This window comes from Scyliorhinus torazame, chromosome 30 (assembly GCF_047496885.1).
Source record: "Scyliorhinus torazame isolate Kashiwa2021f chromosome 30, sScyTor2.1, whole genome shotgun sequence".
NCBI lineage: Eukaryota > Metazoa > Chordata > Chondrichthyes > Carcharhiniformes > Scyliorhinidae > Scyliorhinus > Scyliorhinus torazame.
The window spans coordinates 25,038,933-25,052,172 of record NC_092736.1 but is presented as its reverse complement, the minus strand read 5'-3'; the positions used below and the strand labels follow the sequence as shown (position 1 = coordinate 25,052,172).

The following is a 13,240-nucleotide window of genomic DNA, read 5'->3' as shown; positions in this document are numbered from 1 at the left end:
AATATTGCGAATGATAATAAGGGTAAGTCCATCTTACGAAGTCCACCCGGCCAACGTTCATCAGGCCTGGGTCTAGGTCCATCAGGCCTGGGTCCTGGTCCAACATCAGGCCTGGGTCCTGGTCCAACATCAGGCCTGGGTCCTGGTCCAACATCCGGCCTGGGTCCTGGTCTAAGATCAGGCCTGGGTCCTGGTCTAAGATCAGGCCTGGGTCCTGGTCTAAGATCAGGCCTGGGTCCTGGTCCACCATCAGTCCAAGAAACATCAATGCACAATTTAAGATATTCATCTGGAAGAGCACAGATATAGTTATGGTCATTATATTTAAATGAAACCCAAATAAAGCAAAAAAACCCTCAAATTATTGGACTTTGTAGTGACCTGATGGTCTCTTCATTTTTAGTTAACATACAAATATGCCACCACATGTGTTGAGGATATTGATGTAGACCTCAGGGGATCTGCCTCTGTGCTAAGCAAGATATTGAGAAAGACAAGGGTTCTGTCTGAACACAATTACAAGAGTTTATTAGTAGCAAGAACCATATGGACTGCAGTGGTTCAAGAGGCAGCTCATCACCGCCATCTTAAGGGCAATAAATGCTGGCATAGCCAACTAAGCCCACATTCCTTGAATTAATTAGTTCTGCCCAGGCCTTGATCTAGCCAGGGTCCTAATAGTCCCATGGGCTGATTACTTGACCAAATGACTGTTCATAAGGTATACATGCTCTTACTGATAGAGTCACAGACAGTAGTGAATATCTGCAGTGGAGATCACAGGCAACAGTGAGCATCTAACATGGAGGCTGTACCTTTTAATTATAAATTAAGAGGATATTATTCTTAAATACTCTATTGCTACATGAACACACTAATTAATATGCTTGTATATCCTTTGTCTGTTATGTATCTAAAAAATTATATTTGTATGACATTTTAGTATTCAACAGCATTAAAATGATATGCCATTTTAGAACGTAGAGCAATACAGCACAGCACAGTACAGGCCCTTCGGCCCACGATGTTGTGCCGACCATTTATCCTAATTTAAGATCAACATAACCTGCACCCCTTCAATTTACTGCTGTCTATGTGCCTGTCCAAGAGTTGCTTAAATGTTCCTAATGCCTCTGACTTCCCCACATCCGCTGGCAGTGCATTCCACACACCCACCACTCTCTGTGTAAAGAATCTACCTCTGACATCTCCTCTGTACCTTCCTCCAATCACCTTAAAATTATCTCCCCTCATGACAGCCATTTCCGCCCTGGGGAAAAGTCTCTGGCTATCCACTCTATCCATTCCTCTCATCACCTTGTACACCTCTATCGAGTCATCTCTCTTCCTTCTTCGCTCCAGTGAGAAAAGCCCAAGTCCCTCAACCTTTCTTCATAAAATATGCCCTCCAGTCCAGTCAGCATCCTGGTAAATCTCCTCTGTACTCTCTCCAAAGCATCCACATCCTTCATATAATGAGGCGACCAGAACTGGACACAATATTGCAAGCGTGGTGTAATCAGGGTTTTATAAAGCTGCAGCAAAACCTCGCAGCTCTTAAACTCAATCCCCCTGATAATGAAAGCCAACACACCATATGTCTTCTTAACAACCGTATCAACCTGGGTGGCAAATTTGAGGGATCTATGTACGTGGACCCCAAGATCCCTCTGTTCCTCCACGCTTCCAAGAATCCTGGGCACGATTCTCCCATGCCGCGCCGCATAGGAGAATCGCCGTTCGCACCATTTTTTACCGCGGCGCCGGCAGCCGATTCTCCAAGGAGCGGAGAATCGGTGCCATTTGCGCCGGCGCATTTGGCGCGCCGCCGGTCGCGGGCCACTGTCCGCGGCCGGGCCACCGATTCTCCGGCCTTGATTGGCCGAGCGGCCGCGCGGAAGCGCCAGAGTCCCGCCGGCGCATTTCATACCTGCTCGCAGCCAGCGGGAACTCTGTGCGTAGGGTCGGGGGGCGGCCTGTGGGGCGGGGAAAAGCACTCCTTCACCGGGGGGGCCTCCGATGGGGTCTGACCTGCGATCGGGGCCCACCGATCGGCGGGACAGCCTCTCCAGCCCCGGCCCGATTTTATTACGCAGCCGGCCCCTGAACCCCCACGCCATGTTGCATCGGGGCCGGCGCGCTGAGGAAGTCTCCCCCGCGCATTTGCAGGTTGGCGCGGCCCAACTGCGCATGCGCAGGCTGGCACGACCCAACTGCGCATGCCTGGGTTGGCGCGGCGCCCATTTGGCGCCGGGAAGGGAGACTGGAGCGGCGTGAAACGCTCCAGCGCCCTGCTGGCCCCCTGTGGAGCCATTATGCACAAGCGAGGAGAATCGCGCACCGTCTTTAACCCTGTATTCAGCATTCAAATTCAACCTTCCAAAATGAATCACTTCACATTTATCTAGGTTGAACTCCATCTGCCACATCTCAGCCCAGCTCTGCATCCTGTCAATGTTGTTTTGTAACCTGCAACAGCCCTCAACACTATCTACAACTCCACCAACATTCGTGTCATCGCATACTTACTAACCCACCCTTCCACTTCCACATCCAAGTCATTTATAAAAATCACAAAGAGCAGAGGTCCGAGAACAGATTTTGACACTGTTGAATACAAAAATGCCATTCAAACATAATTATATATTCATCCATTAATGTTAATAGCAATTTTAGATTACAATGACCTGTGTTAGCGGTTGTTCAATATGGTGGTAAAAATGACTTCTACCCGAATCCAAATTCACAAAGAAATAACATCAGAGGTCATATGGTTTGGAGGTTACATGATTCACAAATGACAGCACACATCATGCACAGCCTCCAGCTTCAGAAGTGGTGATGTCATAATGATGTCACTATGTGGCTTCTTAAAGGTACATGCATACAATATCACAACAGAACCTTCAACATAGAAAAACATTTGAAGATGCTTCACAGATGTTTGGAGAAATGCCTTTGCCTTATGTGCACTGTATATGTGCAAATGCCATTTGGATCTCATGAATGCTCATTAAAACAAGTGGCCGCTGCCATCCAGTCAAGCCTTTCAATCTTGCGTCACGCTAGTGGGAAATTATGTTGGTGTCAAACCTGATTGCCAATGAGTGACATGCACAAGGAGGTCCTCAGTTCGCCACAGATTTTGGGTTAAGTGCAACAAGTTGCTGCCATAATGTTGCGCTGCTCCTGACGTGCTGTACATCATTGTGCCAGGGAATGCTGGTTCCTTCCTCAATCTCCATGTCGAGTCAATCTTTGTGCTGCTGAACCCATGCACCCTCCTGTGTCACCCATTACTGTGCCTGGGGTTGGGGGCTATAGCGGCCTCCTACCCCTGGTATCATACAACAGCGTTTATCTTGACAGGACAGTGTGGCGGGACTGATGCTGCCACCACAACAAAGGTCTAAAATTCACCTGAGAGTGGTGTGCGAGATGAGGCTGAGGGGTGTGTGTCGGAACAAAGACAAGGGGTGCAATGTGGAAGGAGGGTTGTGCAAGGAGAGGTATGGAGGGGGAGGTGTCACAATGGCATGAAGAGGGGCCAGGAAGTGGATGAAGAGAATGAATAATAGAAGGAAGGAAGAGGGAAGACCGAGGGGAGGGAATCTGCATCCTGACAAGGCTGCATGAAGAGTTCCAAGCAGATCAAATCGATACAACAACATTTATTGAAAGGGGATGCACGAAGACACCAGGTGCGGCATGTAGATGTCTAAGTGGGGTATGGGTGCCTCTCAGGTTTGGGTGGAGAGTGATTGAATCAAGGATTGAACTTTCCTTTCAGGCTGCTAGACTTTTTCTTATGGGTCACTGATATCCTGCATGGCCTGGTGAATGAAGGTAGGCTGTAGAGAATGATAGCACAATGGTTAGCATTGTTGTTTCACAGTGCTAGGGACTCTGGTTCGATTCCCGGCTTGAGTCACTGTCTGTGTGGAGTCTGCACGTCCTCCCAGTGTGTGCGTGGGTTTCCTCCGGGTGCTCCGGTTTCCTCCCACAGTCCAAAGATGTGCGGGTTAGGTGGATTGGTCACGCTAAATTGCTCCGTAGTGTCCAAACGTTAGATGGGGTTGTTGGGTTGCGGGGATAGGCTGGGCGTGTGGGCTTAGATAGGATGCTCTTTCAGGGGCCGGTGTAGACCCGATGGGCCGAATGACCCCATTCTGCACTGTAAATTCTATGAATGTGCTAGACTGGTATTTAAATATGGCGCCAGGACCTTCAAACCCATCAGCTGAGGGCTGGCGGATAAATCAGCTGCCAGCTGGAATTGAACTCGCTTGTGGATAATTTACAAGCCTCCAAGTGCAAACTCTGGCGTGGGATTCCGCTATTATGGTTGATGGGCTAGGTGCCACCAAGACTGCCTGCCACTGCACTTAAAATGGGAGAATTCTGCCCTTACAAAATATTGATAGGGTTGGGCAGAGTTATAATGGATTTATGAAATGGAAACTTTGTTTAACAAATCTGTTGGGAGTTTTTCAGGATCGAATGAGCAGAACAGAAAAAGGGGAATCGGTGGATATGGTAAATGTAGAATTTCAGAAAGCTTTTGATTTGGTCCCACGCAAGAGGTTAGTAAACAAATGAGAGCACAAAGAATTAGGGGAATATACTGGTATGGATTAAGAGCTGGATTCTAGTTTTTCCTCCTAGTGGAAACATTCTCTCCACGTCACTCTATCCAGGACTCGCAGTATCATGTAAGTTTCAATAAGATCCCCCCCTCAGCCTTCTGAATTCCAACGAGTACAGACCCAGAGTCCTCAACCACTCCTCATATGACAAGCTCTTGATTCTAGGGATCATTCTTGTGAACCTCCTCTGGTTCCTTTCAAAGGCCAACACATCCTTCCTTAGATACGGGGCCCAAAACTGCTCACAATACTCCAAATGGGGTCTGACTAAAGCCTCATACAGCCTCAGAAGTACATCCCTGCTCTTGAATTCTCGCCCTCTCGGCATGAATGCTAACATTGCATTTGCCTTCCTAACTGCTGACTAAACCTGCACGTTAACCTGAAGAGAATCTTGAACAAGGACTCCTAAGTCCCTTGGTGCTTCTGATTTCTTAAGCCTTTGCCCATTTAGAAAATAATCTATGCCTCCATTCTCCCTACCAAAGGGCATAACCTCACACTTTTCCATATTTTATTCCATCTGCCACTTCTTTGCCACTCTCCCAGCCTGTCCAAGTCCTTCTGCAGTCCCCCACTTCCTCAATACTACCTCTGCATATCTTTGTAACATCTGCAAACTTGGCAACAGTGCCCTCAGTTCCTTCTTCCAGATTGTTAATGGATATTTTCATAGAATGGTAGAATTTACAGTGCAGAAGGAGGCCATTCGGCCATCAAGTCTGCACCGGCCCTTGGAAAGAGCACCCTACCTAAGCCCATACCTCCACCCTATCCCCACACCTTCACCCTATCCCCGTAACCCCACTTAACATTATTTTTGGACACAAAGGGCAATTTAGCAGAGCCAATCCACCTAACCTGCACATCTTTGGACTGTGGGAGGAAACCGGAGCACCCGGAGGAAACACGGGGAGAACGTGCAGACCCGCACAGACAGGGAGCCAAGCTGGGAATCGAACCTGAGACCCTGGAGCAACTGTGCTAACCACTATGCTACCGTGCTGTCCATTATGAAAAGTTGTAGTCCCAACACCGACCCCTGAGGCTTACTACTAGTCATCAGCTGCCATCCTGAAAAAGACCCCTTTAACCCCACTCTCTGCCTTTTGCCAGTCATCCAATCCTCTATCCATGCCAGCATCTTATCCTCAGCACCATAGGCTCTTAACTTATTTAACAGCCTCATATATGGCAAAAAGCAAATTACTGCAGATGCTGGAATCTGAAACGAAAGAGAAAATGTTGGAAAATCTCAGCAAGTCTGGCAGCATCTGTAGGGAGAGAAAAGAGCTAATGTTTCGAGTCCGATGACTCTTTGTCAACATTTCCAGCATTTTCTCTTTCGTTTCATATATGGCAAAGGTCTTCTGGAAATCTAAATAAATCACGTCCACTGGTTCCCCTTTGTCTAACTTCCTTCTTACCACCTCAAAAGAACTCAAACAGATTTTTCAGACATGACCTCCCCTTGACGAGGCCGTGCTGACTCAGTCCTATTTTATCATTTCTAAGTACTCCGCAATCTCAACTTTAATAATGGACTCTAAAATCTTACCAACAACCGAAGTCAGGCTAACCAGCCTATAATCTCCCATCTTCTGCCTCCCTCCCTTCTTAAACAGCGGTGTTATATCTTCCAGTCCTCTGGGACCCTCCCTGCCTCCAGTGAATACTGTAAAATCACCACCAATGCCTCCACGATGTCCTTTAGAACCCTGGGGTGTAGTCCATCTGGTCCAGGTAATTTATCCACCTTCAGACCTTTCAGTTACCCCAGAACTTTCTCCTTTATAAATGTATTTCATTACAAACATGTATCAAAACAGGTTACAGCAAATAAACACCCCAGGAAACATACTTCCCAGCAATCAACTATACAGTTTGAACAGATTTTACCCCTTTTTCGCCCCCCTCCGCGACGGACAGCTCCTCAAACACGGTCACAGACATCCCACACCTTTTCTCAAACCCCCTTGCAGAGCCCCTTCATTCATACTTTATCTTCTCTAACCGCAGGAAGTCGTACAGATCACCCAACGAAGCCTTTACCCCCGGTGGTAATGCCGACCGCCACTCCAGCAAAACTCGCCGTTGTGCAAAATTCAGAGAGGCGAAGGCCATGACATCAACCTTCCTCCTCTCCATGAGCTCCGGCTTCTCTGAAACCCCAAATATCGCTACCAAAGGGTCCCGGTCCACCTCCTCCTCCACTATCCTGGCTAAGACCACGAATGTTCCCACCCAGAATCTTCCCAATTTTTTGCAACCCCAAAACATGTGTGTGGAATTCGCTGGTCCCCCCCACACCTCTCACACTCATCTGCTAACCCCTGGAAGAACCCACTCATTTTCGCCTGAGTCATATGCACCCTATGCATCACCTTAAACTGTATCAGGCTCATCCTTGCACTAGAGGAGGTCTCGTTTACCCTTTGCAGTGCCTCATTCCACACTCCCCAATTGATCTCCCCCTCCCAACTCCGCTTCTCATTTCTCCTTGATCCTCACCACCCGCTCGCCTACCTGCTCCCCCAGCCACTGGTATATATCCACTTTCTTCCCTCCCCTTCCACATCCAGAAGCAGCAGTCGCTCCAGCAGGGTGTATCCCGGCAACCTAGGGAACCCCTCCAGACCTTTCGCGCAAAGTCCCTAACCTGCAGATACCTGAACTCACTCCCCCTCGGCAGCTCAACCCTCTCCCTTAACTGGCGAACCCTTCCTCCAAATACAGATCCCTCACCTTGACCAGCCCCACGTCTCTCCACCTCCTGTATACACTGTCCATCCCCCCTCGGGCTCAATCCCATGCTTCTCGCACAGCGGCGTTAGCACCGACATCACTTCCATCCTAAAATGCCTCCTCAACTGATTCCATATCTTCACCGTGGACTGCACCACTGGGCGCGCTGAATACCTACTCAGAGCCATTGGCAACGCTGCCATCACTATAGCCTTCAAACTTGAAGCCTTACAAGATTCCTCCTGCATCCAAACCTACTCCAGCCCTTCTCCTTCCCACCACCGCCGCACCTTGTCCACATTTGCCGCCCAATAATAATAAAGCAAGTTCGGCAACGCCAACCCCCCCCCTACTGCTGCCGCTGCCTCTGCAGCAGGCCCCCCCCTCCCTCGGCACCTACCCGCCCACACAAAGCCCAAAACGACCGCGGCCACCCTCCAAAAAAAGGCCCCTGGCACAAAGATCGGGAGAGCACGAAAGACAAACAAGAACCTTGTAGAACCTTCTCACTCACCTCTGCCCCCTGATTCTCCTGGAGTTCTGGTATCCCACTGGTGTCTTTCACTGTGGAGACTGATGCAAAGTAACTATTCAGTTCCTCTGCCAGTTCTTTGTTCATAATTACTACTTCTCCAGCCTCATTTTCCCTTAGCACAATGCCTATTCTTGCAACTCTTTTACCTTTTATATATTGAAAAAAAAACCTCTTCCTGTCTTCTTTTATATTACTAGCTAGCTTACACTCATATTTCATCTTCTCCCCCCTTATGGCTTTTTTAACTGTCTGCTCATTTTTAAAGCCTTCCCAATCCCCTGGATTCCCACTAATCCTCGCCACCTTGTATGCTTTTTCTTTTGCTTTTATGCTGTCCTTGTCAGTCATGGATGCCTCATCCTCCTCTTAGCAGGTTTCCTCCTCCTTGGAATGAATCTCTGTTGTGCCTCCCGAATAACCCCCAAAAACTCATGCCATTGCTGTTTCACTGTCTTCCCTGCTAGGCTCCCCTTCCAATCAACTCTGGCCAGCTCCTCCCTCATGTCTTTGTAGTTACCTTTATTTAATTGCAACACCGTCACATCTGATTTTCTCTCTTTCAAACTGCAAGGTAAATTCTAATATATTGTGATCACTGCCCCCAAAGGGTTCCTTCACCTTAAGTTCCCTAATCAAGTCTGCCTCATTACACATCACCAAATCCAGAATTGCCTGATCCCTAGTGGGTTCTGTCACAAGCTGCTCCAAAAACCCATCTCAAATTGCACAAATTCATTTTCTCGGGATCCACTACCAACCTGATTTTCCCAGTCCACCTGCATTTTGAAGTCCCCCATAATTATTGTAATATTGCCTTTCATATATGTTTTTTCCATCTCCTGATTTATTTTGCTAGGGTGCCTGTCCATATCTCCCATCAGGGTCTTTTTACCTTTACGATTCCTCAATTCTACCCACAGAGATTCTATGCCTTCTGATCCTATATCGCTCCTGCTATCAATTTAATTTAATTCCTTATTAACAATGTAACCCCGTCCCCTTTGTCCATCTGTCTGTCCTTTCGATAAGACACATATCGTTGGATATTTAGATCCCAGCCCTGATCCCATTGCAGCCATGTCTCTGTGATGCCCACAACAATGTACCGGCCAATTTCAATGTGCGCAACAAGCTCATTTACCTGTTCCGTACACAGCGTGCATTTAGGTACAACACCCTCAGTCCTGCATTGACCACCTCCCTTCTCATATTTGTCACCATTTTTGCTCTGCCTGAAGTTAGGTTCCTGCCACATTCTATACTTTCTGTTCTATTACGTGTTCTGAAAACTTTACTAACCTCGCCTGAGCCTTTTTTTTGACAAACATTTTATTAAGGCATTTATGGTTTTATAACAACAAAAGATACAAATACAAATGCAAACATAATTCAGTGCGTAGCACCCCCCCCTCCATCTCGTCTCACTGTTCCCACCTAAACTAAACTAAACTAACCTCACTCCCACTGCCCCCCTTAATCCCCTTACTGAATCTGTTAACAGTTTAGTTTTTCCTGAAGAATTCGATAAACGGCAGCCACCCCAGAACAAACCCTAACATTGATCCTCTCAGAACTTAATTTTCTCAAGCCTAAGAAATCCTGCCATGTCGCTAACCCATACCCCCGATTTCGGGGGCTCCGAGTCCCTCCTCGCTAGTAAGATCCATCTCCGGGCTACCAAGGAGGCAAAGGCCAAAACGTCAGCCTCTCTCGCCCCCTGGATTCTCGTTGTTCCGACACTCCAAACATCGCCACTTCTGGATTCAGCAGCACCCTTATTTTTAGCACCGTGGACATGACATCCGCAAATCCCTGCCAAAATCCCCGAAGCTTCGGACATGCCCAAAACATGTGGACATGATTTGCGGGCCCTCCTGCACACCTCACACACCTGTCCTCCACCACAAAAAACCTGCTCATCTGGGCCACCGTCATGTGTGCCCGGTGAACCACCTTGAATTGTATCAAGCTGATGATGAGGACGTGTTGACTCTACTCAGGGCATCCTCCCACAGACCGGCCTTTAACTCCTTTCCCAACTCATCTTCCTATTTACGCTTTAGCTCACCTATCTGGGTTTCCTCCCACTCCATAAGCTCTTTATAGATTTCAGATACCTTTCCCTCCCCCACTCCCATTCTAGAAACTACCTTGTCCTGTATCCCCGATGGCGGTAGAAGCGGAAAAGTCTATACCTGCCTTCGCACAGAATCCCTCACCTGCAGATAACAAAACCTAATCCCTCCCAGCAATTCAAAATCATTTTCCAGATCCTCCAAACAGGGAAAGCTCCCATCAATAAACAGATCCCCCAGCCTATCAATACCTGCTCTCTGCCACCTCCAAAACCTCCCCGGCACAAACCAGTGATTACCACAAATTGGAGCCCACGCCGAAGCTCCTTCCACTCCTATATGCTTCCGCCACTGCCCCCAAACTTTCACGGCCGCCACTACCACCTGGCTTGTGGAGTACCGGGCCGGCGAGAACGGCAGAGGAGTCGTTACCAAAGCCCCCAAACTTGTGCCATTACATGAGGCTGCCTCTATCCGCTCCCACACCCACTTCCTAATCATGGCTATATTTGCCTCCCAGTGATAGTTCCTAATGCTCGGCAGCGCCAACCCTCCCCCACCTTCGGCTCCGCTCCAGCCGCACTTTCCTTACTCGCGGGGTTTTACCCGCCCACACAAACCCAGAGATCACCGCATTAACCCACATAAAAAATGCCTTTGGCATAAAAATAGGTAGGATGAGCAAACAGTGGTCAGTTTGCTCATCCTCCCTGCAGTCCCCGTACCCGTCCACACAGGGAGAAAGAATCTCGAACATGTTGGACAAGGTCAAGGGCTGAGGCCCCTTAAACTCTACCTCCTGGATCCCTCTACCTGCCCCACAAGCAGCCACACCGTCCTGTCCCTGAGCACTGACCGAATTCAAGGTATTTAACCTCACGGGTGTGACTGCCTGCTGAAACACAGTGTACAGGTACCACTCCCCTTCCCTGATGTGTGGCAGCGTCCAAAGTTCAGAATCCAATTCATCAACTCTGAGCCGGAGTTCCTTAAGATATCAACACTTACTACAGATGTGGTAACTGGGAACCACAATGGGGTCCTCCAGCTTCCACATCATGCTGGAACAATACATCACTAGACCCTCCATCTCTATTTTATTTCATTCGTTCCTAATTTGTTTTTTTAATTTAAAAAAAACTTTTTTCTTTACATTTCTCCTTATTACCTCAGTATGAAAGCAATTTATATATAAACGGTAATTTAAACAGATTTTAAAATTTAGCACAGCTTCCCTATTAGCCAATTTCTTTTCCCCCCAATCTGAACACTCAGAGATTCACTTACCTTCCTGTTGAGCATAGCTCCCACAGTGAAGGTCTCAGTTTTTATATCAGTTACCTTCCCAGGCTGCTCTCTGAATTTCTCCTGCTCAGCACAGCTCCCCAAGGAAGCTATGGATGGAGTGTAATGATGGTTCACTAAATTAATTCCTGGAATGGAGGAACTGTCCAATGAGGAACGATTAAATAGACTGGGTCTTTGTTCCCTGGAGTTTAGACAAGAAAAGACGTTTCCCCTGGTTACGATGTTTCAAACCAAGGGACAAAGGGCGCAATTTACCAGCCTTGTCACACCCGACTTGGTGACATGTTGAGGCCGGTGAACCCCGCAAGAGGCCTCTCGTGAGATTCACAACTTGAGATGTCTTGCGAGATTCATCCGAACCTTGCGAGATGTTGAGATCTGGATCTCACTCGCGCTGGGCAAGATCCAAATTAACATATTTAAATGAGCTTTCTGATTCTCCTGTAACCTGGAAACTAACAGCCTCCCCAAGAGGTTTGAACCGGACGCTATTTACTACTGGTCCACACAAATGTGGACCAGGCTTAACGGCACCCAAGGAGTTTCCCAAGCCAGTAGCGACCCCTTGGTGGTTGGAGACAGGGCAGGGTGGCCCCGTGGCTCTCCCTCTGTAACCCGGGCACCTTGGCACTGCCAGCCTGGCACCACCACCCAGGCACTGCCAAAGTGCCCGGGTGGCACTGTCAGGCACACTGCCAAAGGTAGTAACTGGCTATGCTGATAACTACAAGATTTAATCTACAAATGCAGGAACACTATAATAATCATCGCGAGATTAAATGCAAGGTGCCATTTTTGAAAAGCTAAAAGTGGAGCGGAGCAACTTAAAAAAATTTGGTCCTGAAAAATTCCTTTAGTTTTAAAAGATGTAACAATAGAATCCTAAAATATTACAGCAAAGAAAGAGGTCCTTTGGCCCATCATGTCTGTGCAGGCCATCAAAAACCTATCTATTCTAATCCCATTTTCCAACACTTGATCCATAGCCTTGTCTGCTATGGTGTTTCAAGTGCGCACCTAAATGCTTCTTAAATGTTGTGAGGGTAGCCGCCTCTGCCGCAGGTAGTGAGTTCCAGATTCCCACCACCCTCTGGGTGAAAAAGTATTTCCTCAAATCCCCCAATCACCTGCCCCTTACCTTAAATCTATGCCCCCGGTTGTTGACCCCTCTACTAAGGGGAAAGGTTTCTTCCTATCTATACCCATCATAATTTTGTACACATCTCTAAAATGTGATCTCAAAACATGAGCAGTATTACAAATAACTAATTCAGTAGTTCTAGCAGGGCTTCCAAAAGGAGGATCAAAATTTAAAATTCAGCCTTCTGTAATTTTTGAATTTCATTGGTCCTCTTCAACAACTGAATTCTGCTATGGAATTAAACATCCCATTTGAAGATGGAGCCAATACAAAGACCAACCAATGAAACAAACTTCCACTTGATGAATCCCACAGCAAATCCCCCAATTATACGAGGTTATTTTGTCTTACATAGTACAGAAAGAAAATCTGAGGACAGCTGCGGTGGGCAGTGAAATATGTACACATCTTTTAAAAATTACAGCCACAACTTAAAAAAAAACACAGACAAGACATACCAGTTCCACGCATTGGACACATCTCTGGAATCATACCAGCTGTCCAACATCGACCACTGTCGCAACAGCACTGTAATTTAGTGTACGGTCTTGGAAGTTCATTAGCACAACGACCATTAACCAGACTGGAATAACAAATTCCAGTACGTCCATCTGTTGAAAAGGAAATTCAGTTATTGGTTGATGCAAGTAACGCAAATCCACTAAGAAATTTGCTATATTTAAATACATGTTCATAACATTACACAATTAGCATTAAGTAGGCCACTGTAAATTTTTCCAATTTGCAACTTGTATTCTTTTACTGCAGAGAAAGCATATTTTAGGGGCAG

General features: G+C 47.3%; 1 protein-coding gene across 1 annotated transcript in view; it reads right to left on the bottom strand.

The window, feature by feature from the left end:
- LOC140404453 (fibrillin-1-like) overlaps nucleotides 1-13,240 on the bottom strand; it is a 716,712-nt gene that overhangs the window by 417,078 nt on the left and 286,394 nt on the right. The window contains exons 9-10 of the mRNA XM_072493009.1: nucleotides 12,909-13,061; nucleotides 38-289 (exon numbers count right to left, since the gene is read on the bottom strand). Coding sequence (XP_072349110.1) covers nucleotides 38-289; nucleotides 12,909-13,061 — 405 coding nt within the window. The remainder of the gene's footprint in view (nucleotides 1-37; nucleotides 290-12,908; nucleotides 13,062-13,240) is intronic.